The sequence below is a fragment of the Pezoporus flaviventris genome, unplaced genomic scaffold, assembly GCF_033815535.1.
Source record: "Pezoporus flaviventris isolate CSIRO_AGI_PZ_B2104156 unplaced genomic scaffold, CSIRO_AGI_Pfla_v1 ptg000009l, whole genome shotgun sequence".
NCBI classification, from domain to species: domain Eukaryota; kingdom Metazoa; phylum Chordata; class Aves; order Psittaciformes; family Psittacidae; genus Pezoporus; species Pezoporus flaviventris.
Window position 1 is genome coordinate 1756364 of NW_026892557.1, and position 27326 is coordinate 1783689.

Sequence of the window (27326 nt, forward strand, 5' to 3'; positions counted from 1 at the left end):
GTTTGGGTGCTGAGGGTGGGGTTTGGGTGCTGAGGTGGGGTTTGGGTGCTGAGGTGGGGTTTGGGTGCTGAGGGTGGGGTTTGGGTGCTGAGGTGGGGTTTGGGTGCTGAGGTGGGGTTTGGGTGCTGAGGTGGGGTTTGGGTGCTGAGGGTGGGGTTTGGGTGCTGGGGTTTGGGTGCTGGGGTTTGGGTGCTGAGGCGGGGTTTGGGTGCTGAGGTTGGGGTTTGGGTGCTGAGCTCGTCCCTTCCTGACGGTCCGTGTGTTCTCCACTCCCTTAAGGGGTTAGAACGCTCCTGGTGAGGAGTGATTGAGGTAATACAGACTTTGTGTCTGATTATTGCAGCCCGTGTAACGTGCTAGCGAAGGCACTCGGCTTCCAGTGGGCCTCAGCCAAGCGTAGTCTGAACCTGAGGTATTTTTTGTCTTGTCTTCTGTAAAAACCCGAGCTTTTCTGTGCCCGGTTGTTTCATTATACCACAGAGTTATATTTTTGTGAGATACATTAATTTTTCCTTCTCTTTTCTCCTTTGAAATGAAACTGCTCTAGAGAACAAAATGGGGTCTGCTTTGGCTTTAATTGGATACTTACTTCCAGCTCTGCTTGTCTGATCCATTATAATACATGTGGACTGTGCTTTTGGTTTTCCATTATCTCTTTTGATTGTAGAATCCAGAAGGCAATGTTTCTGTTCACCTCTATAAAGTACTTTCACATGCGGCTGGCATACCTTAAAATCATCATAATACCCATGGTCAGCAGTGGCCATGGAAAAGTTTCACCATCAAAGCAATATTGTAAGGTAATTGGAGTGAAACATCTTTGAGGAGAGCCCGTCAGGTGTTCCTCTGGGGAGGTTTGTTCTCATCCTTCAGTTCTATAGCTGAAGTGCATACCTTGGCAAAGGCTGACTTAGTGTCTTGTCTTTCCCCCCATGTCCAGAGCATGTGATTGCTCCCTTACTTGTTTCACCTGCCATTTCAGCATGTTTAATTTGTATTTTATGAACGCATGTGAATTCGTTTGCATAGAAATGAAATCAGGATAAGCAGTTTTGTCGCTCTAGGACCTTCTCTCATCCTCAAGATCCCCAAAGCATCCTCAAGCAAGCTCTGCATAGCATTGCCTGCTTTCAAATCAGTTTAAAGCAGGAAGGAAAGTAATATCACTGCTAATAATAACTTTTCTGGATTTCTAACAGTAAAGAGTTTCTAATAGCAGCCTTACTAATGAATTATTGCACTTCCAGTCACACAGGTTTCTAAGGTTGCATTTTTCTGATGTTTACTTGGAGTCTCTCTTTGCGCTAACAGAGTTCCTAAGGTCATCGTTGCCTTCCTGTATTGCTTTTCATGCGTATCTTAAAAGCTGTGGGGTTTGAGGGGATCTGCAATATTTAACACTTAAAATACTGCTGTTAGGAACCTCTAGAACTTAAATAAGGACTCGATACGTTCCAGAGGTGCCATCTAGTGGGGTAGCCAAGTGTGTGTTACTGGTGCTGTGTATTGCTGATAGTGTGACACAGTAGGTCTGCTGCATGAATTTGTTATCTATATTGGAATAACATGGGAACAGTAGTTTCATTTTCAAATAAATGAAAACTACTCAGTTTCAGAAGGAAAACACTGTTAGGATCTATAGAATAAACACCAGGCATTTTATGCCTGGTTCCCCAAATTTCCCTAACCGTATAAAGAGTACTAGCTCTTTTCTCTGTGTTTTGGAAGCTAGGTTAAATTTACACAGGGCTCTAGTAATCGGGGGGGGGGGGGGGGGGGGGAGGGGGGAATGTGTCTGTCTAACCAAAAGGCCTCCATGATTCATCACATGTTGTCGTCTGCCTCTGGTGGTAGCGTCTGCCTCTGGTGGTAGCTTTAAGAATTTGGAAGTGACAAGAATTCCCAGAAAAGTGGTACTAATATTTTTAAATGTCAGGGATTACTTTAGAGGTTTTTGTAATAGAAAGTAATTAAGCCAAGATTAAGCTAGATTTAATCAAACTCTCTTCTTCTGATTAGTGATAAAATCCCTGCAGTGTTAGGGCTAGCAACAATATGCAGCGACTCATTTCACATGTAACTACCACGTTGATCTGATCACTTACATGTGTTTACATGAGGCAGAAGAAAGCCTACTTCTCTATGCAGCATTACACAAGGTCAAAAAGAAAGCCATTTAACCTAATTGAACAGATGTATGCAGATAAATCTTGACTAAAGCAGCATTGTTTTCACAGCATGTACGTGCTTATAGAGTTCAATTATTTTGCAGGCTGGAGTCTGTGTGGATTACTCAGACCTATCTTCATTGTTCTGAGATTTCATCACAGGCTGGTTTCCTCTGGTAAGCTGAACTTAATTATTTTTGAGAACAAAGCGGCTAAAGAACAATACAGGACCTTACATTACACATTTAAGATACAAACGGAGTTAACTACTATGAATCTTGAAGATAAACATTTTGAATAATAAATCTGTATCATTTGTCTGCTCTCTTTGTTATCTTCACTTCTTTACCACCATTCCACCTATTTTGATTGATATTGGCACACACCTTTAGAACAGACAGGTTTTTTTGTTTTGATTTACACTTTGAGTTAACTGGAGACCCAAGCCATACCACTTACATTTTGGATTGGTTTTGGTTTTTTCTCTGAAAACATGTTCAGAAGTCAGGTACTGAAGATTAATTTGGTTTTAGACATTTATTAGCAAAAAATCAAACACTGGCAACATCAGACTTACTTCCTGAGCCAGAGACATCACAGCATTTATTTAATAGGTACAAGGAATCAGTTCTTCTCCATAAAACCACTGCTGGACACAACGATGCTGTCTCTCCACATAGGAACAAGTATATGTGTTCATGCCCTCTTGAAGACCTGTCTACATACTTGATTCTCACAACGAAGCTCCTACAAACAAAACCCAAATTATAGATGTACATAGTAATCAAAGGAACTTAATCTAAAAGTGAATATAAAACCTTTGCCATGACTACTGACCACCACTCTGCTGCCATACTAATAAGTTATGATTAACATTCTGAATTCACATTACACTGAAACAATGAAGTTGTTCCACCTAAACTAAAATCAAAGCAGAATGTGTTTTCTATGTACCATCCATTACAAATACTGCAAAGTTAGAAGTACACTTGTGCACACCCTACCACATTATAGATCTTATTTTTGTCATATAGAGACAGATTCAGTAGAAATCTGAAGTAAATACCAAGTGGAGGTCATCTCCTTCAAGCCAGTGAGTCCAGCCCCTATTCTTCTTCTCGCCAGTCTGGACACAGACAAGTTTGTCATTTTCCCAGGTAACTAGGGTCTGTGGAAGAGGAAACAAAAAGTGTTTCTGTACTACTTTGTCTCACTTCTGCAATATACTCGCAGATAATGCCCTTTTTTCTTGGATAAAAGGGGACCTAAATACAACTCCTAATGGACAGTGAAACTCCATGCCTGTAACACGGGCTCCCACCTCTGCACTCCATTACAATTAGTATTCCTGAAACAATTTCCACTCAAATAGCTGGACTGATCACAGCATCTTAATTTTGTCATGGCCTCTTCATTTTATATATTCAGTCTTACCTTGCATCTTCTATTATCCAGGCCTTTATTATCTTCTTCAAACTCTTCTCCAACTTTGAACTGAAGCACATAATCTCTGAATGTGCTAGTGGTATGGATATAAAATGAATCACCCTCTTGTTTGATAACTTTCTGAGGCTTCAGCATTTTTGCTATCTTGCGTGTTGCAAAGTCGATACCTTGGGCAGGAGGCAAAAAGGTCAGAGCTGTATTTATCAGCAGCCATTTTGACAGCCAGTCAAAATGGCTTTATTACTACTAGAAGCATTTCTTAGATAGTTTTACCTTACTGCTACACAAGGTTTTGTGGTTTGAGTGTTCCTGTTTGAGGTTTTTTTGTTTAAAGCTGTACGTTAACACAGTTTGAGTCATGTTCTTATACATTTTGCTCTTTGGAAACCACTTTACTTGGTTGTTGCACAATTCCTATGCAAGATTTCTAGGACTTCAAATCCGAGGAGTCCTTTTAGGAGTTGGGGGGAGTTAGTTTCCCACACAGTCACCCTAAGCTTGGTCTCATGCTTACCAGCTGCTTAGATTAAGGGAGTAGTTAATTCCTATTCCCATTCTTTGAGAGAGGAAAGGCATTAAGCAAATTAGCAGGAAATCTTCTCACCCTGTACCTTAAATAGGGTAAAATGAAGGACAGTCATAAAATTAATTACTCAGGCTTGTTTTCAGAACATGCTACTTGCCATTAACGAGTTTTAAGTGCAACTAGAAAACATCACATTTGTCAAAAGATTTCCTGGTTATCTGTAATGGTCCTGATGTCCTTGGTAATACTGAGTTTAAAGCAGTGCTTCTGAACTTTCTGTTTCTCCAGTGAATGTTTATTTCTTTAGAGGAACAGCCATCTAGTTGTCAGGCAACTGCATTACATTGCATCCGAATAGCATGCTCCAAGTCAGGTTCTCAGGAAGGGGATGGTAAAATGTATATTTATTTAGTTGTTTTCATCACCTAGATTAAAACTTGTGTTTTATAGGACCATTAGAAGTTTCTTACTTTATGCAGGATGGGGTTGTGAACTTGACAGGATGGGTTCAGCTACCATGTGTTGAACCACATGACTCCTTATGCAGTCTGTGTTTGAGTGAGGCTTGATTACTTATGCATTGTAGAAGTGCCAGGATCTGTCAGTCATATTTTTACATGGTTACCAGTTTATTTTTAGCATAGAGGGGTTTGAATTCAATATCGGCAACAGCCATACTCAGGAAGCCTTAACATTGTTGTAAGAATGTTTATGTACAAACGACTTACAAATCTATTCTTACCTCTAACAAATGTTAGAGGTAGGTATTAAATTGAAGGTAGGGCTAGGCTTGTAATAGCCGTGTCCTTATCCATGACTTTATAGTTTCTCAGCTGATTTGATATTAGCCTCCTGACTTTACTTTCCCTTTCAGAAAAGCTTTTCATTCAAGCTCTACAATATTGGTTTCAGCCCTTGTTTTATTCAGTATACTGGCAACCAAGCAGGAGTAATTAAAGATAGGTTGTAAATCATCAACAGGATTCTTTGCCTTTACTCTTAAGTAAGTTCCTTCAATTACATCCTGAAAACAAATTGCACTTTTCACAAGATTGTTACTTACATTTAATTTTAAGAAGCCCTTTACTTAGTTTAACAATGCTTATTATCAAGGAACAGACAATCCCTATTCCATTTGAAGACATTAAAGCATTAGGAGTATATTACTTAGTGTTCAAACTGAGGAATAAATTCTCATTGTAAGAGCAACCTTTCTTTTTCTTGTTGATTAGGATTAGAAACAGAGAATAGTTCTTTCACCATGTTAAAGATATAAACTAACCTGCTTAAGTGTGTCACCCAGCATAGATACAGCCACAGAACAGATTTCATTCTAGTTGTGTATACAATAACCAACAAGGAACACTGCTGGTCATCAGTTTACCCAAGTCAAAAAGGCAGAAAGGGGTGAGAGAGGCTGGGAAAAGGGAAGGCAGCACTCAAGGTTCCCTGCTGTCCCTGTCTGTAGTAAGCTTTGTACAAGAAAGTTAATGAAGTACCAACAACTTTAGTTCCCTGTTAAAGCACTGTTAATCTCTGTCTGTAAGAGATCTAAGCAAGCTAAGAGGTTAGTTTCAAGCACTTCAGAAAAGGGACAGTTAGAGAGACTCATCAACAAGTCACAGTAATGAGAGGAGGATTTTGTAAGCTGTTTAAAAGTAAATGACACTAAACTAAACAACTGCCTGGAAGTGCCAAATACCCAAGAACTTTTTTTTGTTACTTAACATTTAATTAACCCTAGACATAGGTTCTGTAAGTTTGTGCTCCAAGGCAAGAGAAGGTGAGTGGATAGGGCAAGCTCTTCCCTGTCTCTGGTGAAACCTATAAAAACATTCTACTCATAACAAGTATTAGGCTGAGAAATTCCTGACACTTGGGTGACAGATTATAAAGTATAGTTAATGCTGTCCCTTTATCATTTCATAGTATGTTCCTTCCATTGGTTATCAGAGAAAAAAGCTTCAGCAATATCTAGGTTTTAGAAGAACTCAGACTACTAAAATTCAAGAGGACCCTTACAGGAAGGATAGAATCAGGTATTTGCACCTACCTAAGGCCACCATATAACCTTCAAAGTTGTCATTGCTGACAAGGTTCCAGGTCCCATTGAAATCCACAGGCATTGCGAGACTGGAAGGGAAGATGCAGTCGACCTCTGGCCAAAAATCAAAAATGAAGAAATAGTTTTCCAACCAGGCCTTATGTAAGGAACACTGTGGGTGGGATTACATCCTGGAGCCTCAGTAATGGAGTGAAAGGGTCTTTTGCTGAGCCAATAGGCAAGAGGGTGTACATCAGCTGTAGCTGCATTGGAGGGAAAAGTTCACAGTTACTGAAATCCTTCTGTGGAGCAAATGTTAATAGCCCAAGAGTTGCAGTGCTAACCAAGAACTGGTTTGAGGAACTGGTCCCTCTTGCATACTGTAAAGGGAATCATGGACAAATTTTGTCATTACTAAAAGTCCCTGTATGTATATTAGTCTTTATGATCTGAAATATACATGCATGTTGAAAAGGTGATCTACCCACTGAAATACATGCTGTATTTTGTATTTGAACAGACAGGGATTGACTGTTTAGCTCTGGGTGGTATTGTATCAGCAAATTTTAAAGAAGTACCTCTGACACAGTAATGGAGACAAGCATTTTATCTTGTTGGTTTATGTCTGGAGTGACTAGTAGGCAGCATCACTATTTAGAAAAGTGACACACAAATCCTGTTTGTGTATGTTATTCTCTGATGTGACTCTCAACACGGCTCTGCTATGCCATGGTTTACCTATTTGTGTTCTGATTTCTTTAATTTTCTTTAATGCTGTTAGTTATATCCTAGTTGAATATATACATTAAAAATTCTTTATTTTCTCAGATGCTTTACCAGGCAGAAAGTTAAGTGTGCTTAACTGTGTAACAGTTAAGCATGAGACAGCAGATCCAGAGGCCTGAGCTCTGTTTCCAGTTCTGCAGCTTTGTATTTATGTTTTCCTAGATGGGAAAGAGGACAAATACCTCTTCATGCAATCCACTTTCTGCTCCTAAAAATAACCAATAACAGTAACAAATTCAAAAGTTACTCTTGTGTATATTGAAGATGTACCCTCCCCCCTTTGCTTTTTTATTCTTGAAACACACAGTAAAGGAAAGATGATACAGAAGTTATTCCCACTGGTGCATTATTAGATCCTATATCGCATACAGGGAGTCGAGCACAGGATGCAGCAGGTAAGCTTCATTTTCGGACTTCTATCTTCAGCAAAGAAGTGAAAGAAATCTCCTAAGTGATGACCCAGCAAAGTGTTTGGAAAAGTGAATAAAGAATGCTTGACTTCAAACAGAAAGGATATATAAGAAATTGGGGGGGGACGATTTTTTTTTCCTTGAGAGGATACGTAATTTTCCAATCTCTTGCTGTTCCTCCTGCAAATCGTCTGTAGTTATTTTGCAAGCTGTATGCCTTATTGTTACAACCTACCAAGTGAGAGATATAAATTTCATAATGCTGAACAAGTAGGCACTCCAGACTTGACAAGTACAGGACAGGTAGATGACTTCATAGCTCAGTTTCCTCATCAGTAAGATGGGGAAAAGAATAATTCCTCAAGTCACACGTATGCTCTGAGCTTTAGTTTAATCCCACGTTTGAAGTGGTCACATGGAACAACAATGAGCACCACAGTGAAGGCTACATTAAAATAAAACCCCAAAATTGATGGGCAAGGGAAATCGTAACTGTATTGCTACCATAGTAAAAGGGGATTTGCTATTCTGAATCTTGAATGAAGAAACTCGCCTATAGCTACAACATTTATATGCTTACTGAGTCATGTTAGGCTGAATAAAACGATAACGTTTTGCAGAGAAAATTACATTTCCATGAACTTTAGCTACATTTTGGGGGCTGACAGTTTGACCTATATGACTCACAGATCCCGCTAGTAGGAAATTAGGACGTCAACGCTTGTTTCCTGTTTGCAGATGGACATTGTTCTCTATCCTATACTAAGCTAGGAATAGCACAGACAAATGATAATTACTGTTTTCCTGGACTCAAATAGTAACATTTCACCCATAATTTGTTATTACAAATGCTGCGTATAGTAGTAGTATGGTAGTAAAGCACTGTTGCAATGACTCTTCCAAGTAAAGAGAAGTCAGTCCTTGAATGAGGCCTGTGTAAAAGCCTGGATGTAACATTTTAATTGAAAGTTAAAATGATGCAGATTGTCTGGCATATGGTGCTTCTTTCTGGAGATCAGTACTTAATCTCAAACTAAGACTTACAAAGGCTACCAGGGTTACTATTTCAAGGCTCAGCCAATGAATTGCCTATGGAATGTTTCATAAGAACTGACACGTGCCCTGGTTGTCACAGGATGGTTTATTTCTGTCTCCATTAAAGTCCCCAGTTTTCAGTTTATGGAAAGTATTTTCTTCCACCTTCATTGCTGTGCAGCATTGAGCATCTAACACATTCCATTAAGGTTGTGCCCTTATTTCAGAAGTAGATGAAGTATTTATTAATACCACTGCAGTATTTATAATATATTTTGCATTATAACTTTTTTATAAGGAAGTTCAGTGAACTGGATTATTCACAAACTTGACGTTTTCAAGTATACAGATTCTCTTATAGATCTAGTCCACTCTTTAAAGTCATAGCTAACATTTTTGAATATGCCAGATCACTGTGATGCTGATTTTAATAACTGAACACAGTGTAAGGTTACTTCCAGTGCTTAACAGGCAGGTTTGTGGATCCCACGAGTAAAATAAAAGATCAATATTCAGCAGTCAGTGTTATTTTTGAACAATGTTCTGTTTTGTATATACAAAACTGTACTGACACCATTCTACCTACTTAAAAATCACATAGTCGTCAGACATCAGATTTGGTTAATAACAGCATGACTAAAATTAGCGTATGACATGCAATTTATTTTATTGAAAGACCCATCACACATAACTACATTAAAACCTAGTGAAATGTAATTGTTTGAAGACCCAAGCTTTATAAAACATCCTACTAAATTTGCAGTTTCTCTACAATTACACAATGTGCACCAACACACAACAACATCATTATTTAGGAGAATAAACCTAGACTTAAAGTGCAGTTTTACTCTCAAAAGTGACCACATCAATCGGGTGCTTTCTTATTAGAAAGATGTGCTCTGAAGTTATTCAGAAGCACACTGGTTGACTTGAGTGCTGAAAATAAATCTTTCTTGCCCTCTATTCTTGTCAGTCATAAAGACAGACAGCAAGCAAGTGAGAAAAGTGGATCTCATGCTTTCCTACACACCATCAATAATGTCGTTATCTTCAACCAGTTACGGCAGTTTGATTGCTAAGGTGTTGCAGGGGGCATGATTTACCTTTCAGTACCTTTATTACTACTGATGATAAACCCAGCCTCATTATGAAAGGACAGTGTAAGCTTGCCTCAACTCTAGGGGACAAATGGCTGGGTGCATTTGATGCAGGAATCATCAAGAAAAACAAAACAAAATAATCCTTGATGGTATTTTCTGTCACAGTGCAGCTACAGATGCACTTCTAAGTTGTGATCTGATATTATGCCAGTCTCCCTGTTAATTCTCTGTAGACAGCCATCTCTACAGGTCAGAGCTAGAACACAGATGTTCTAGTGTATGGTAATTGTGCAGAATTTCATGTGGGGCTCCAGGTCTGCATGCCCGCTGCTAGCTCCACTAGGGGTTACAGGTTTTCCCAATAGTGTCTTGACTCCCCTCCTGGGTTTTATGAGAGCCTCACAGGACCCAGGACTGCCTGTGATGTTCTGTGTTTTGCTTCTGGCTTCCACACTCCAACTAAGCTCCTAGAGATGCCAAGACTGCTCCCTCAGTTCTTTGAGGATCCTCTGCCCAGGGGAGGAGGATGACAGGTTGTCACAGTTATGTTCTTAGAACATGTCCCTGGTTCTAGGTTTCCTGCCCCAAGAATCTCCCATTGGATTTGGTGATCTGAAAAATGTGAACAGTCATCTTGTGGAGATTGTATGAAAAAGCTGTTGACCCATTAGGGAGCATCTTGGAAACCTTGACATTTTTTATAAGACACGTAATCAAAACACAAAAGGGATGACAGCAAATAAAGGGAGTTAGAATTCTATGATCATGACATCCACAATGCTTCTCTAGTTTATATTCACGTAATACAGACAATATACCAATAGATTCAAAACCAGATTTCTAGCAAAGAAAACCATTTCATTTATTCACAGTCTTAATATCCTACCATTTCTTTTCAACTCCAGTTACAGAAATTCTGGCTATATACATTTGGCTCAAAAGTGAAAGCTCATTTATTATTTCAAATAAATGGAGAACTGTCTGAGAATCAGTGCAATGACATTATTGCTAATTTCTAGCCATTAAATCAATGGCCACAAGCCAATTTCTCAAGTGGGTCTGTCCTTCCATGAGAACATTGCTGAGCTTAAAGTACAGCTTTGGAAACATGAATGAAGTAAAGCACAAGGCATTTCTGAGAGCAAATTGCACAACAGCAGACAAACAGGCTGTGTATCTGAAAGGCAGGCAGCTCAAAGCATGGTATATCTAGCACCACTTCAGCCAGGAGTAACTTTTTTCCTTCCAGCATTGAGCTAGTTTCTTTGAGGTGTACATGTTGGCAATGTCTTAAAAAATTAAACAGATTTCCTGACAGTAAGTAGTACATTTTGAAATAGTGGAAGTTGTTAAGAATTAGACTCAGAGTGGTCTGAGTTAAAACCAATCAAAACATTCTTCTTTGGTTGGTTTGTTAATCTGTAATTTTCATAAGGAAGTGTGAATTCTTGTATTGAGTTCACTGCACTGTGACACGTTATACGTGAAAATCTGACTGGATTTAAAAAAGATTATATAGGTCCAATTATTGAGTCCACCAAACCTCAACAGCAACTACATGTGTAGTAAAGCCACAGAATTAGCCTGCTCTCTACTTTAAAAAAACACAAACAAAAAACCTAACCCTTAAAAAACATGCTTTCCTGTACCAAACTGTGGCGCTTTTTTCACAGCAGAATGTTGTATAGTGCCTATTAGTTGTTAGTTCTTGGAATCCCTTGCATTCTTCTGTAAGGGAGCCAAGACAACCCCAGCATTCCTGTCTTCACTCTCTGGACTATACAGGTTATGCTTTTCTATGTATGCTTGAACTGCATCAGGCACTAGGTAACGAATGCTCTGGCCCCTCCGCAGTGCTCTCCTAATCTTGGTGGAGGAAATGTCATTTGTGATCCATTCTTCCACAAGGTGAATGTTATTCTTATGTCTCCACAAAATATCAGACTCATAGATGAACTTCTGAACGTTGTTGCCAGCTCTACTGATGCATACAAGGCCATGAGTTTCCACAATTTCAGTGATGTCCTCCAACTTCCACAGATTGGGGATCCCAAAAGACTCCAGCATGTCACTTCCACAAAGCAGTTTAAGCTGTGGGGCACCTTAAAGAGAAAAATAAGTGAGAAATGGGGCTTTGTTTAGGCCACCAGATTTTAGCTAACTTGATGGGGACATTTAATTTCTAGGCTACCTTTAATCTTTGGTTAATATGAGAGAATGGAATGAAACAAAAAGACTCCCGAGTATATAATTTATAATAAGTAGCCTTAATACAGGATTTTTCTGGGCCAAAAAAAGTTATGATAGTCCCTTCATCCAAAAGGACTGGAAAATAGCCTCTGAAAGTGCTATACATTTTACCGTTAAAGTTATCTTCTTACAAAGCTTACTGCTGTATGTTGTAGGATCAAAGAGAAATCAGAACCAACAACTAGCATTAAAAAAAGCTACTCATCAGCACAACTCCCTTGAAATAGCAAGTATTGTTAAGCATTTAATTTCCAAACAGACTTAACTTTTTATATCTGGACTCTGATTTTTCTTTTTAATGGGCTCATGCCTATTTGGTTCTTGCTTCCTCTTCCGTCCTGCCTTTGTTACAGGTATAGCATTCTGCAGGCTGTTTGTGGGATCAGGAGATAAAAGCTTTTGTTGATGGTACCTGCAAAACAGATGTATTTTAGGTATTTTAAAGATGCAGGAGAATAAAGGCAAGAGTATGGTCTACTCAATGATCTGTCGCTGCTTCCTCCTGCAGAACTTTCACATCCAAGAACCCATCTACTGGAACAGGGACTTGAGAGAACTGGATCATAAGATAGTCAAAGTGGAAAGATTTCAAAGCAACTACTACAAGGTTGGTTATTTCCTTTTTTAATAACAATTCATTTTCAAAAGAACCTCAGTGACTGAAAGAGTAAAAAAACCTCAAACTCAAAAAAGATACTCCTTCAGACAGTTCTCATGCCAGCCCTGAAATACAGAAATGGGCAGCAGAGCACAATCAGAATCAAACGAGGGAAGCTTGCACAGCATGTGTCTACCCCGTTCTAGTCTTTTATCCTTCCTTGCGAATACCTTTTCAGCACAAAGACTGATTTAAGCCAAAGAAACAATATATCTTAAAATACTATGACAGGTTCATTTTCTGTATGTTTAGGACTAATGGTGTAATCTTTCATTTACAATGGTCATATAAATAGTACTTCTGGATTTCCCAAGTCTATTCATATGATTTGGGCTTAGCCTGCTATTATTCTAACTTAGAGCTAACACCACTGCTTTTCCTTCTATAGGCTCTTGAGACTTTTTAGGGTTTGGCTGAAGAATACCTTAAAACTTTTAGTGTTTCCAACCACTCATTCTGGCTGCTTTCCCAATCATCAACTTCCACCCAATCAGAGTTTTTTGTAGCTAGTTTTGCCATAGCTACTCGGTGATCTGCACTGATCAGACCTTTCTTCTTATACGCATCACCAACTGGTGAGATTATTCCTTTGGTGACTTTGTATATTCCTGTGGAAAAAACACGTAACATTAGAACATGAAAAGTGGTTGAGCAGATGTTACTTCCACTGTATTGTATTTAAACTATTACTCACTGCAACCTCTTAAAAACACCAGGGCCAGCTCTGACAGCTAGTCCAGTGGAAAAGTACAGTACACTTCTGCCAGTGTGCAAGGCAGCACAATTAAATATATAGTAAAACATATTAGAAAGACATATTTTAATAAAGAAAAAACTATAAAATTCATTAAATTAATAAGCAACAGATCTATAAGGCTGTCTCATGTATTTGGCCTACATGATTTTGTATGATACACACACACATACTAGCTTCAATATCTGTTTCCAAAAATAGTTACTACAGCTGTTCTGAATGCTAAATTACCATCCTACCTGTTTCATGGAAGTAGTCTTTAGCTAGCTCAAATAGCCGTAGGTGCATGTTGGTAATGGGGTTGAAGGACCCGCAGGCCAGCAGTACTACTTCAGTCTTCTTCTCGGGGTCTTCCATAGCTATTTCTCACAGCTGCAGAGTCAAGTGGGGAATGCTAGTGCTAGTTTCCAGCTGCTACAAGAAGAGATGGGATTTGAAAAAGTTATTAGTACTTATTTGTGCTGCCAATAAGCATAAGAGTTCAAGATCAGATTGAACACTGTCTTTTCCTTCCATCAACATCTGGCCTGTGATTGTCTGTGTGATACTGCATGATCCAGTTTCTGAGACTAAAACCATGGCTTCTAGTTCTTTCTGGTTATCCCAGGATAGAGCTACAAAGCCAGGAGCTGAGACAACAGTGGCACTTTGTTGCTGAAAGGAGGATAATTCTTCTGCGGGGCTTTAGAAATCAAGAATGTAGAGGAAAGTAAGTGTGCTAGGAAGAAGACGTATGTGCTTGCAGCTGCAATTCCCTCCTATATGCAAAAAGAAACATCTTAAAACTGAAATTACTGAAAACAGGCTGCTTGCCAAAAGAGAGGACAGCAGAAGAGCAGCTCATGCACAAAACCTTCATGAGTAGAGATAATTTGTCCTGATTGCAGGCCAAACTTGATTAGAACTTTGCTGGTTATTTAAGATGCCAATGCCAATCAACTTTGTTACTTCTAGGGGGGAAAGAGGAGATGGAAGAAGAACCTGTCACAGTTCCCATTGCTGCTACTCTAAGCTGCAGTGAGTCTTTCCAGCAAAATCTGTAAATGTAACATTAAATTCCAGAGGAGAGGAGGGTTAGCAGGTCTTCATTTGGGATTTATTTAGATATTACATGTTCATGGTATGTGGGGAGAGAGTGCTCTGGCCTAAACATGGAAACATCCAATCTACTTTGTGTTCCAGAAAGTAAGTGGCAGGTGTACCAGTGGAACAGATGATAAAAAACACTGAATTTTAAGTTTAGTAAAAGCTGCAGTTAAATACCAGCTTTTCTTTCCTTTTTTTTTAAATACAACAGCACTGATCCAACTTTGAACTTTGCTTTCAGAAAGCTGCTTAAGAATTGGTGAAAATAAGAAAATTTCACTACTTTTTCATTTCTCCTCGCACGACATGGATTTTTGCTTCTCGGTGTTCTTTCATGAGTATATTCTGGCTTGTACAGAGAGCTTCCTTTAGACTGGCCCTACACAAATGAAAACTGGAATATATTACAGGCCATCCTCCTGCTGTGGCTGTTTGTGAGATGTCCGAGACGTCTCTGTTGAGCATGAATAGTCTGCTGTTGTTTCTACAGCAAGACCACAGCCTGGAAAAATCCCACAAGGTCACCCTCACGTTCTATCTCCTTTACAAAGAGGCTGAGTGATGTTCACAGCCACCACAGCAGTAAGATGTCATCACAGCTAACCTTGTACCAGCTACTATGACCCAACATCAAACAGCCCTTGCATGAAAGAGTCTTGCAAGGCTTCATGTTTTGCAGGTGTTAGCACTTTTCTGGGCTTTCAAGTTTTACAGACCTTAGAAATATTCTTTATTACTGCAGAGTAGTTTGGCATTTGAAGTGTTGGCGTTCCTTGGAGTGCAGCCTTCGTGGGGCACAGGCTAGGAGAGTTACTATGGGAACAGACAGGGAAAGGAGTTAGATTTGCCTTTGTCTAAAGCCCCACTTTCTAAAGAAAGTGGCTCATGCTGCAAATCTGAAGAGGGTTGGTTTTTTCCTTAAAAAAGTAAGGGCAAAAAGAGTAGAAAATTTGAGCTGGAAATCTGTAGTGCCTTTTCTGGCATTGGCCAGGTGTCCTTTCTGATGCTGCTACAGACTCTTCAGAAACAGGCAATTACCGTATCATGAACTCATCTTGTAGCGCTTCATATCTACATAGAAGTTACAAACATGATTTAGTAGCTTGCCCACAGCCTCAGGCTCCTCATTCACAGTGACCTCCTCTGTTCAGTGACCTCCTCTGGTTTCACATTATCATACATGATGTTATGTCATCCTCATAACTAACACAGCTCTGTCAGAGCTGGGATCTGCTTTTGGTGGAATAACCTTCATGTAGCTCTAACTTCTGGGGAAAAGCTATGCAATTTGCACATTCCCTGGGAGAAAAGGACAAGGTCCCAGTGGTGACTGAGTCCCAGCCACTGCTTGAAGCTATGCCTCTTCTTATTGTATAGTAACATGAGTAGTTTTGATGAATTAAGTGTGATTTGGCACTGCCTGACACAAATCTAGTTATCACAGTTTGAGTACGAGATTCAAACTAGAGTCCAGTTTCTGCTATACAGAGATCTGTATAGGCATTTAGTGCCACAGCTGAGAACAATCTTGAAATAATTAACACTATCTTATGCTAAATACTAAATGAAAGTGGTCTTCACTGATTCTCCATGCATGTGGGGCATCCCGGGTCATTTTCCCTTCTTCACAAGGAAAAATGAGGTGCCCTCTGATGTACTCCTGTGCTTATATACTATCTCATCATGCTTATGTGTGTACCACTTGCAGTCTTGGTGCTTAGCTGAGTTGAACAAGTATTTTGCCCTAAAAACCATCCACGTAAACCATCCAGCAGTAGGTTTGGGGATGGTACAGAACCCCAGCCTGTTGGCTTTTGTGGATAAGCAGCCAATTATAAGCATACTTTGGTCAATCTCCTTGGTATTTCGGAGGTAAATCGTTATTAAACATGTTTATATGGCTGTAGAATTTAAGCACATCGACTTAGCAGCGCGCAGGCTGCTGCTGCTGGAAGCTCTCCACGCCAACCGCTCCCGCTTTCCGTCCGTTCCTCCCCGCAGCTCCGCGCCACCAGCGCCTTACACGCGGTATTGCCCCGACCCCGCCGCCGTCCCCGCTGACCCCGCTTACCGCCCGCGGCCGCGCCGGCAGCTCCGCGCAGAGGGGCCGCACCGGGCGGTGCGGTAGCGGCGCTCTCCGATTGGCTCGAGTGCGGCGGCGGCGCGCTCTGATTGGCTCGAGTGCGACGGCGGCGCGCTCCGATTGGCTCCGCCGCTCCGGAAGCGGCGCTTGTCGGACGAGGCCCGCTCCGCCGGGGTTTGCGTTGCGCCCGTGCTATCGGTCCCGCCTGCCGCGGCCTGCCCCAGGTGAGGCGCGGGGGGCCCGGGTAGGGGTTGTGTGGCTCCGAGGTGACCGGTAGCGGCTTCCTTCCTTGGCCTGTGGCTCTGCCCGCAGGAGCGAGTCCGGCGCGGACTCGTCCCTGCGACAGCCGGGCGCGAAAGAGGAAGAACCGTGCGGGAGCCTGGCCTTGAGGGGAGGCGGGCAGGGCTCGGGTAGCGCCGAGATTCCTCCTTCTCGGTCCTCCTCCCCCAGCCCTGTTGGCTCCTCTCTTTCTTGTGTGGCTACCGGCGCCGCTGGCCTTGGTGCAGACCCTCAGACCTCGCTGGACCAAGGACCACGACAGGTGTCCCGTGGGGACTGCTCCTGTTAGATACTCGGAGAAACATAGGTCAGAAACAGATCTTCTCCAGAGCGCTCGTTTTCCACAGCCTGTGATTCGAAGGCGTTTGCCCTTTTCAGACACCTGCATCTGGGTTGTTGTCTCTTAAACAGTTTCCCAAGGGGCTGCTGAACAGTAAAATCTGTTCATAGAGTGGGGCCTCTGCGTTTCAGTAATTGATGCTTGGTTTGAAACAGGTTTGGTTTTATGCACTGTGGTTATTTGATTCTTGCTACTGAGATAACAGTCCTGTAGACCCAGCCGAACACCCTTGTATTTCCACTGCAAGAATCTCCCAAATGTGTTGATTAGACAAATCCATCAAAATAAGGTTTGAGTTGTTGGTACACAACAACGTTCTTTCTCCTAGGAGTGTCATGTAACAGCTTGGAATTTTCACCTGAAAACAGAAAATGGCTTCAAGAGGAGCAACAGAGACGAGTAAGCTCAAACAAAACTTGGAAGAGCAGTTGGATAGGTTAATGCAGCAGCTTCAAGATCTGGATGAATGTAGGTAAGAAACACGGATTCTTTCCTCTTATGTGGTGATCTTTCTCCTTAAGTGGTTGGCAGCAGAAATTGGTACCTTTCAAAACTTGTGGGGTTTTGTTTTATTTTCTGTTTTGCTGTGGCTTTATATTTTGATAATGAGGTAAACATTTTAAAATGTTTGTGTTTGGTAGTAAAAATAAGTTTAAGACCCTTTTTTTATTATTAAATTATTCTGTTTAGCATCTCCTTGAGGGAAGTGTGGGCAGAAATACTTGTTGCTGTTTTTACTGAGAGTCAGTGGGACTTTTTAAATTCTAACAGGTCTTCACAGAATATGCAGTTTTCATATGGGCTTTTTTAATAGCAGTTAACAAATAGCTCTTGTGTCTTTTTTGTTTGTTTGTTTTATAATTATGGATGTTTCAATCTGGGTTTGTGTGGGTTTTTTGGTCTAACATTTTCTGTGATTTGTGTCCAAGCAGTACCTGGTTTTTTCCAAGATAATTATAACTGCTAAGGGTTGGTAGTGCCGTTCTTTTGGGCAAGGTTTAGACAGAAGTATCTGTTATTCCTGAGTAACTTGATGGGCTTGGGTTGAGGGGATGCATTCACTATAGCTTTGAGCAAGACAGTCTCACTGCATATTTTTGTTGAGATCCAAAATACCCTTTTAAATACTGCACCAAGTGTTGAGCGTCTTGTAGTTCTCAGGGCCTTCTTCATACAGGTGACTTCATGCAAACAATACACGTGCATGGGTGGCTGGGAGGTGGCGGACAGCCAAGAAAACTACATGTGCATTAGCTAAATAATACCTAAGAGGGCTGGAGCAGGATGATCTGAAGTGATGTGAATGTTTTCATTGCTGTCTGAGGAAGCAAGCTCGTGGTATTACCTGATGTCCTTTTCTCCATGTTACATCTCGGGTTTAATCCTGTGAATAAATGTGCCTTGTTGGATCCTCTTTAGAGAGGAGCTGGATGCAGATGAGTATGAAGAGACCAAAAAAGAAACTTTGGAACAGCTGAGTGAGATCAATGACTCCCTGAAGAAGATTATGTCTGGAGATATGACTTTGGTGGATGAGCTCAGTGGGATGCAACTGGTAAGGATGATGTCTTCCATCTTCTGCCTGGACTCAGTGAAACACAACATAGATGCAAGTGGCTCATTATAATTACTAGAGAGGCACATGTGACAACTAGCTCTAGGTATCTAATATTTTTATTATTTAATATATGCATCCATATTAAAAGTTTGAAAGGTCTCTTCATTTTAAAAGGAAAAAAATGTAGAATTATAACCATAACACTATAGAAAAAACTGTGGGAAATTGCAGGGACTAAATAAATCCAACCCTTAAGATTAGAAAATAACATAAAATAGTACAAATTAATACTAAAGGTGTGAGGGACAACCCAGGACAAGTTACATCATGAAAAACAAAGTTCATGCCTGCTTGTTAGAAAGCATAGAGACAGCATTACTTGTGCTTTTACTGCTGATTTGTGTTTCAGATCTGCACCAGTCAAAAAGTAAAGGTTGTAGGAGTGACTGTGACTTTATTTTTTTTCAGTGAATTGAGCTTCTTTTATGTCATTTTTCCAAACTTTTGATCTATTTTCTCTCCTTTGGAATGTTTAATTAGAGCACTGTTTGTTCCTTCTGAGCCCTGTGGTTTAGGGTTTTGTTTCCAGAGAGATCATGATTTGTCCAAACATAACTGTAGTGAGATCTAATCATAATAGTTTCGATACTCTGTAGAGGATTTTGAGTCGCAGTGGGAGATTTGCCTCATCATTTGCATTCTGCTTACCTTTAGAAGAGCTGTAATCATCAGTGTGAGCATTAGAACTGCTAAAGATAGTGTAGCACATCCTCTTGTGATGTGCTAATATCAGGAAGATGTTTGAAATGATTAGAAATTAGAACCTGGTCTGTAATGAAAAGTTTCACAGCTCTTTCTCCCTAGAGTTGCACTAATTAGTGCATTTTTCAAGCCCTGCATAAAGGTCATATATTTATTTTCCATCTCATTTCCATGATTCTGAAAAAGAAGAGCTCTCTGTGTCGAATGTTGCAGAGGATACTAATGATGCTTTCCTGCCATCATCATGCAACTGTAGCTTGTGACTGTGATTAATACTGATCAGTCTTGCTCTTTCCCTTGCAGGCAATTCAAGCAGCTATCAGCCAAGCATTTAAAACTCCAGAAGTGATTAGAATGTTTGCAAAGAAACAACCAAGGCAATTGAGGACAAGGTTGGCAGAGGTGAATGTTTCTGTTTTACTGTTTCTTTGAGCTAGACTAACTGATTTAAATATATACTGATTGCATGGAGAGCACCAAGTGTGTTAGAAAACTTGGTCACAGCATCAGAAGAGAGCTTCTCTTTCAGAATGTATTCAGTTTTAAATATTTATCGAGGTAACAGGGACAACAGTGCAGGTATAATGCTTACAGATGACCTTACAGGCTGGTGCATTTCTCATGCTGTTGCCTTGAGTGAAACTGGGGGATGCTCATGTAATCTGACTTATTTCCTTGCCCTGGTATACAGATGGACCGGGACTTAATGGTTGGAAAGTTGGGACGAGACCTATACACACAGCAGAAAGTGGAAATTCTGACTGCTCTCAGAAAGCTTGGTGAGAAGGTAAGCTTGTGGTATGAGTTAGGTGAATAGAGATGTCTAGATATATGTTGAAGAGGAATTTGAAATCATTAAAATAAGAAATCACGACTTCAGTTCATGAGCAAATGATAAAATGCAGTTTCTGTGGTGTATAAATCATCTATTTTAATGCTAGGCTTTCTGAAGCACTCGCTGCTGAACAGGTATCACAGAGTATTGTACATTTATATAAGGCTGTTTGTACTTAAAAGTACTTTCTTTGGTGGGTCGTATGAGTGAATCACATGGAAGCTGGTACAAGTTGATGGTATTCATAAAAGACAAAACAAGTGCTTTACTGACTAACTGCCACCCATCCACCTGGCAGGCACTATATGAGACTTTTGAATACATTGAGCTTAATTTTGTGTTGGTGATTATACCTACCTCTTGGTGTACGGTAAATAAATTGGAAAGGTGAGTGATGAACTGATTGCTTCCCCGATGAGTACCTCGGTGGCAGAACAATCCCTTGTTGTTACCACTAGAGGGAGGAAGAGTTGTTGTCACTCTTGTTGATGGTATGTGAAGAGAACAGGTTGCTGTATATGTCTGTACTTAAAACTTTTGTAGGAAATGAGGGAATGTAATGGAAAAGATCAAGTGCAGTATGTAAAGGAGCTGTATTCCAAGTAGGTGATATTAGCAAATAGGTTAAAAGGCTAGTTAAGATTGTGAACTGAATGTGTGAAGATACCTAATCCTCTTGGCATGAGTTTCTTGGATTGCTTCAGATAAGCCACTTCACCGCACTTTGACACAACCTCTTTATCTTTTGAAACTATCAGTAACCTACTTCACAGAGGACTTGCTAGGATAGGAGTTCCACATCTGTTTGAATTTGACCACTGATGGTAAATGTTACGTGTTTGTCTGCACAAGCCTGGGAAATGTTAAGTAGTTTGAAGCTTGCTTTCAAAGCCCAGCAGAGGCAGGGAGTTGGTGCTTTTCTCTTCATTCCAACATCATTCTGAATGCCTGTACCTGATTTCTATATTTTTCATAAACAAACTGACATATACACACTTGTGAAGTTTGACACACTTGTCCTTTGCATGAATAAGGATATGTATCTGACACTACTTAAAACTTCTTCATTTAACTTAGAATATCTGAACCTGCCAAATGTAGGTTACTACTTCATTATTGTAAATATTTTATGGGCATCTTGTCACGAGGCATTGAGCATATACGTAAAAGCAAAATATGCATGTGCAAGTGTCCCTTTAAAGGAAGAGAACCATTTCTAGGTCATGGACTCTTAACACGGTCAAAGCTGGTGGTGGCTGCAGTTTGGCTTTCCTCAGTACATGGTATGAAGTGAGCTTAGATCTTAGCTCATTCCTGTATTGACCACATGACACAAAAGTAATCGACATCCTTTGCGTGGTTTTGGGGCAGAGTTAGAATGTGATCCTTTAATCAAAAATTATTACTGGAGGTCATCTTGAAACAGTGGAGCCCGTAGAGGTGTGTCTGGTGTTGCGTATGCTGTCCTTCCTGGGCTGACAGGCAGCATGGAGAAGACATTCAGTGGTAGGGGAGGTTTATATTTTTACTTTGGCTTTTAATATGCTTGATAACGCTGCCATTTAAAAACCTGCAAACTGACAATTGCTCTAACCTGTGGTAGTTCATGTGTACGATCATGTAGACGGTGGGATTTGCAGCGGTGGGAATATGCACAGTTAAGGTACCAAGTTCACAGCTGTGGCCTTTTTTGATTTAGCTCACTCCAGATGATGAGACATTCTTGTCAGCAAATGCTGGTGCAGCCCTGAGCCAGTTTGAGAAAGTTTCCACTGACCTTGGTAAGTTTTTATTCCCATAACTCCCATTTCTTTGCCTCATCAAACACTGATTAATAGCAATACCTGTGATTCCCCAATGAAAAAGAAAACAGGAACAGAAGATCATGCCATTAAATTTTGATGTCCATTTTTGTTTTATAAACTATGAAACTCTGATACGCTATCCCTGCGGAAAAGGTAATGCAGCAAATAAATCCAGTGCCAAATGTCCATAAAATGCCAGGTGCTGCCTGTAATGCTGAAGGCGTGAATGGTCTGTCTTAAGCAGAGATACTCTCTTACACAGATCCTTGCTGCATTAATGACTTCAGGAAAGCATTTTCCTTTGCTTGATGAAGAGAAATGAGCAAGATGACTAGAATTACAGGCACATTTTCAGAACGGAGTTTTACTCCTCTTGCCATGATTGTCATAACTCTAATCATACTGACGAGGCCAAAAATTCAGTTGTTATATGCACTAAATAAGCACAACAATTCATTCTAGCATTGCAGTTAGAACAGTGATGAAAGAATGATGAATGACAGGAACATGCCAGACTAGGTCAGGGTGCAAAATTGCTGTCTTTGTGACCTACCTTTAAGTACTTCTCTTCCTGACAGTGTAAAGCAAGGTGAGAACCCTTTTGTTCAAAAGGGTGCTTAGAAGCTCACTGTGTGGTGGGCTCACCTTGGCTGTCCACCAAGCTGCATTCCGATTCTCCCTTTTCAGCAGGACGGAGAGAAACCAGGAATAAAACCTTATGGGTTAATGTAAATGCAGGATAGTGAAGAAAAGCAACGACTGTGAACAGAAGCAAAGGAAAATCAAAAGATTTATTATCTTGCCCATCCCCAGCCTATTGGCTTTTGGGGGTGAGACTGCCTTGATGCTGTGCCAGCACTACTCAGCAGTAGCCAAAGCATCAGTGGGGTTATCAGCCCCACTGATGGTTAACTCCATCTCAGTTAACCATCAATTTAACGTGGCTGATTTCAGGCCTGTCAAGCCAGCATCTCTCTCTCTATTTTAAATTAGTTCAAGTGTTCTACTTTTCAAAATATAGGTTTGATTTCTTTTGATCTCACATATTTTGCTTGATTGAAATTGTATATAAGGAAATTCACAATTTCTACTAATGCTACTGAAAATGTTTTTTCCCCTTTAATAGGATCAGGAGACAAAGTCTTTGCTCTGGCAAGTTTCGAAGTAGAAAAGGCGAAACAATGAAGAGGTGCGTGAGGCTTGTGTCTCTCCAGTTAGCAGCAGCATTGGACTTCTGTCATACTGAGTTTGGTCTTTCTATTTCTAACATGTTGAAAAGCAAAACAAAAGAAAACCCCAAACCCTAAACCTCTTGGGTTCTTAACCAGAAGATACGAAGTAAATGGCCTTAAGTGCACTTTGGAACTCTGGTGTCTGTACCCCATACTTGTACAAGCTCTGAGGCTGAACACTTAGTGGTACTCTGGAAACAAAAGCATGGTATGACTGTCCTTGGGAAGAATCAGCTCTTGTGACCTTTTTTGAATGTGTATTTCTCTAACTATTAAAACATAATCTTTTTTGCATGTGGTTGTAGCAAGCAGATGTTTTTCAGGAGCAGTCCTAATGAGTGAGTGGTTTTGGGGGTGATTCTTCACATTGCTCTCAAATTGTCTTAATTTTTGCCCAGACTCACTACTAAGTAGTTTGTACTGGGAATGCATTGAAGCTTGGAAAAATTGACATAGTTTATTTGAAATGCCATCTTTCTACAAACTGTTTGCAGAAGAACCAAAATGAGACTGTATGCTGATCGTGAGCCCTGAGCTGCTTGTTTGCTGTGCACATGAATGAGCTCCATTGTGTCCTAGCCTTGACTGACAAACAATGGGAGCCCCGTAGGGAGGCTTCTGGAGTAATTTAACCTTGCGTATTGAAATGACAGGGAATTGCTAGGAAATGGCAATGAGAAGCCTTTTCTATGACCTCTTACTTCAGCTCGGGGTGGAGAACTATATGCTACTGTTATTTCCCAGTATTTTTGAGATAGCATGAAACAGCTTGCAATAGAAGCAAGTTTAAAAGGTGTTGGCGGGGGGGAGCTCTCATTATGTGATTGGTGCAAGTTTGCTCAGCATGTTTATCAGGGGGCAGTGCTCTGGAGAGGGGAATGTGCCTCCACAGAGCAATTAGAATCCTGAATCTCAGCATGTAGGAAGATTTTAAATCTCCTCATGTTGAATCTTTAGCTCTGAGTGTGGAGAAGCTACCTGGGACTCTAAATGTGTGGTTTAACTTCCTGCTAAACTATGTTTTGTGAATCGATGTTGGGAATCTTGTTCTTAAAGTAGTTTGCTTCACACTTTAATTTAGTACTTAGCATTTGGTTTGAGTTTTTATGTCATTGAGATTTTTTTCAGCTTGAGAAACATGCATTTCAGATCTCCCTTGGTATATATTCAGGCACTGATTTGATGATATTGGCAACCAAAAGAAACGAAAAAAGATGGCTTAATGGCATTTCATACCTGTTACCCTTATTTACCTCTAGGTAAAGAAAAGTACACAGCTTTTAGCTGTAAATAAATGGGGGAAAAATGCCAAAGTAACTTCATGCAAATAAAAGCAGTTTCCCTCTGTTTCTATGCAAAAGGAATTCAAACACTATACAGTTTTGGGTCCTTTGGGCTGGATGTTTTACCAGGGCTGGATGTTTGCACTTCCTTTCTCTGGAGAGCTTCACAAGTGGAGGAAGCATTATGAAATGTCATTGGCAAAAGGAGGTTTGGCTGTGCTTGTGTTGACGTGCTAGTATTATCTGGCACCCCTCAGAGAAAGTGGGACTTGCCAGGCACAGGTACAGCCAGTTCCCCTTCCCATAAGGTGGAGCAGAAGTGTATTGAGATGAAAAAGCAGCCGTTTTGCTACTTAATTTGTTTTTTACAAGTGGTAAATTTCTTTTTCCTTAAATAAGCACAAAGTGCAATAACCAAATTCCACAGTGATTTGTGCTGATTCTTCAGCATGTAAAACTGACACTAAAAAGAGGTTAATGAGAGATCTCTACCTGTATCACTGAGGTGATTGCTGTATCTTCAGGACAAACAGATTTTGTGCTGGTTTTAGTGGTTTTTGGGTATTTTGGGTATTTTACTGGCAATGTGTCTTAAGTTTTAGGCATTTCTGAACTGAGCTGTAAAATGTGCTAGCTACCATCACAGTAAGTCTTCCGGGAAAGAAAAGGATGGTGATAATACTGGAAAGATCAGAATTCCTAGAGGAAAAAAGTGATCTTCTTCCTGTCTTGTTAGTGCTTTGAATGATGAGAACTACATGTACTAAATGGATGATACTGAATTCTTTTTGAAATTGTAATGGTTTATAAAGCAACTTCTAAACCCAAAGTCTGGGTAGATTCAGTTCCAGTTTATGGTGGCATGGCTCTTGGCAACGCTGGAGTTGGATTTGCATTTGTCAGCAGTGAAGGTGACCTGCTGTTTTGAGGAATCCTGTATTTATTGGGGTAGAGCATCCACGTTTCGCCTATCATATATATATATTTAGGTCTTATGGCTAGACTTGAGCTTCAGTGAGAACTGCTTCAAATTGAGTGAAGTGGAAATAGTCTTAAATGTGGATAGATTATTTCAGTGTTAATATGTGTCATATAGGAGTCACTTAGAAACTAAGTGGGTAGCATAGACTAAAACCAGAAAATTAACAGGATCAGTCATAACTTAGATTGCACTATGGGGCATAAACACCCAATAAATAAGCAAATAAATAGGACTGGAGTAAACTAGAAAATGTGGGGTTTAGAATGTATTTTGCTTTAATAGAGATCTTCTTGAAATCTAGTGTGTTAGAAATGAAAGCATACACAGTATAGACAGCATAATTTGTCTGAACACTGATGGAACTTTTGCCTCATTTCTTTTTTAAGAAGCTTTTATTTAAATGGGGTCCTTTGTCCATTATATCAAAACTGTTTTGCTGTCTGGGGCAGCATTATGTTCTTTGACAAGGGCTGATTGCAGCTTTATAGCTGAGAGCAGCTTATTAAAAGGCATTATTAGACAGTCTAAAATTACTGAAAACAAAACAGTCCCTGGGGACTGTAGCTGCCTTCCTTTCCTTTCTGCTCATTACTGGTGCTAAGTAACTCTTCTCTCCCCACACCCCCCAGCTTGCTTGTGGCATTAGTATGTAAGTGAAATCTCTCAGCACTCCCACAGATCGCAGTAAGTTTACAGTACAGTGATATGGAAATCTTTTCCCTTGTAGTCTGAGAGGTGTACATTTCCAGGAGAAACTCTTTTTATTGATTTGCTAATATTTCAGGATTTTTGCATTTTCTGTACTGCAGGCAGTTGTAAAATTCCTATTAAATACATCTTTGACTGAATATCTTTGTAACGTTGTGCTCCTTCTGTTCTTTAAAAGATCTCTTGTGATATAGATGGACAGAGATGAGATTGAGATCAATGACCAGTACTATTTCAAGATTCAGTATGGCAGGCCAGACTTCCCTTCTCAAAAGTTGTGAAGGGTCAGAAAGCTCCAGCCCAGAGCCCGGATGTGTCCTGCACAATGCCCTGACTGTAAAGGTAATTTAACAAGGAAGTTGTTGCCAATATGAAGGTATTCATGTACTGAACTTAGCAAATAGTTGCTTCAGGAACCCACTTGAAGTGGTTAGATTAATATCAGAAGCATTGTAAATAACTGGTGTGCTGTGCTAAATATTAGCCAAATAATCCTGGGATGTACCTCCACTAGGATCTCCAATGCTTCTGCAGGGGCTGGGGAAAAAAGGTCCATAATTCTTTTACTATAATAATGATTTGTTCAAATAAAAACTGGTAACAAAAGAATAATTCCTTAACAAAAGCATGGTTTTGTCATTTAACGTAAAAGCTTGTGATGTTTGAGTTCCATCCCCAGTTAGACCCAGGCAGATCACTTCCCTACACATCTTTCTCTCCTGGAGTAAAATAGAGATTATGATACTTGACTATCGAGTGCTATGAAGTTGTTATTGATCAAGCATTGCTTTGAAGATTAAAAGTGCTTTGTTTTTTGTTTATCATTTTACTTCTGAAATAAGAACTGTAAAGTACAGTAGCTTCAAACATGTCAGCAAAGTTGCCCAGAATTCTTCTCGGCCATATATAAACTTCCTTTTTTTAATCTTCCTTCTCTATAGGGTGAATCCAGTGATTGTACTGATCTGAAAGAAAACGTGTTAGAGAGAAAATTGAAGCTTCAAATGCTCTGTCTCTCTTTCTTCTGTCTTTGTCTCCTTGTATTATTTCCCTGCTTTGATCTTGAATGGAAAGTAGCAAGTTATCTCTGTCTTAAAGGAAAAATACAAGATATCTTAAGAGATCCCTTAGTTCATCATGTTACCCTGCCTGTTAAAATCAAATTCATTTTGATACAAAAGTCTCCACTAACGATT

The 27326-nt window shown here is 40.1% G+C and overlaps 3 protein-coding genes across 5 annotated transcripts; 1 reads left to right on the plus strand and 2 right to left on the minus strand.

The window, feature by feature from the left end:
• The first annotated feature begins 329 nt into the window (after nt 1-329).
• Nucleotides 330-26270, plus strand: LZIC (leucine zipper and CTNNBIP1 domain containing). 3 transcript variants are annotated; one of them, XM_061450121.1, is made up of 9 exons: nt 330-412; nt 2273-2344; nt 12274-12372; nt 17294-17437; nt 18385-18520; nt 19589-19687; nt 19977-20072; nt 21820-21901; nt 23052-26270. In XM_061450121.1, exons 4-9 carry the CDS (start codon nt 17337-17339, stop codon nt 23108-23110), a joined length of 573 nt encoding a protein of 190 aa, XP_061306105.1. In that variant the 5' UTR covers nt 330-412; nt 2273-2344; nt 12274-12372; nt 17294-17336; the 3' UTR covers nt 23111-26270. The 3 variants fall into 3 exon arrangements, with proteins under 3 accessions (XP_061306105.1, XP_061306104.1, XP_061306106.1); XM_061450120.1 differs by lacking the exons at nt 330-412; nt 2273-2344; nt 12274-12372 and adding an exon at nt 16427-16570; XM_061450122.1 differs by lacking the exons at nt 330-412; nt 2273-2344; nt 12274-12372 and adding an exon at nt 16439-16570 and having other exon boundaries at nt 17334-17437.
• Nucleotides 2742-6320, minus strand: RBP7 (retinol binding protein 7). Its single transcript, XM_061450021.1, has 4 exons — nt 6194-6320; nt 3603-3781; nt 3235-3336; nt 2742-2915 (listed from the first exon to the last, which is right to left on the minus strand). The coding sequence occupies exons 1-4, from the start codon at nt 6264-6266 to the stop codon at nt 2865-2867; spliced, it is 405 nt and encodes a 134-aa protein (XP_061306005.1). The 5' UTR covers nt 6267-6320; the 3' UTR covers nt 2742-2864.
• Nucleotides 10853-16440, minus strand: NMNAT1 (nicotinamide nucleotide adenylyltransferase 1). Its single transcript, XM_061450119.1, has 5 exons — nt 16335-16440; nt 13417-13591; nt 12848-13031; nt 12032-12177; nt 10853-11617 (listed from the first exon to the last, which is right to left on the minus strand). The coding sequence occupies exons 2-5, from the start codon at nt 13532-13534 to the stop codon at nt 11217-11219; spliced, it is 849 nt and encodes a 282-aa protein (XP_061306103.1). The 5' UTR covers nt 13535-13591; nt 16335-16440; the 3' UTR covers nt 10853-11216.
• Nucleotides 26271-27326: the final 1056 nt, after the last annotated feature.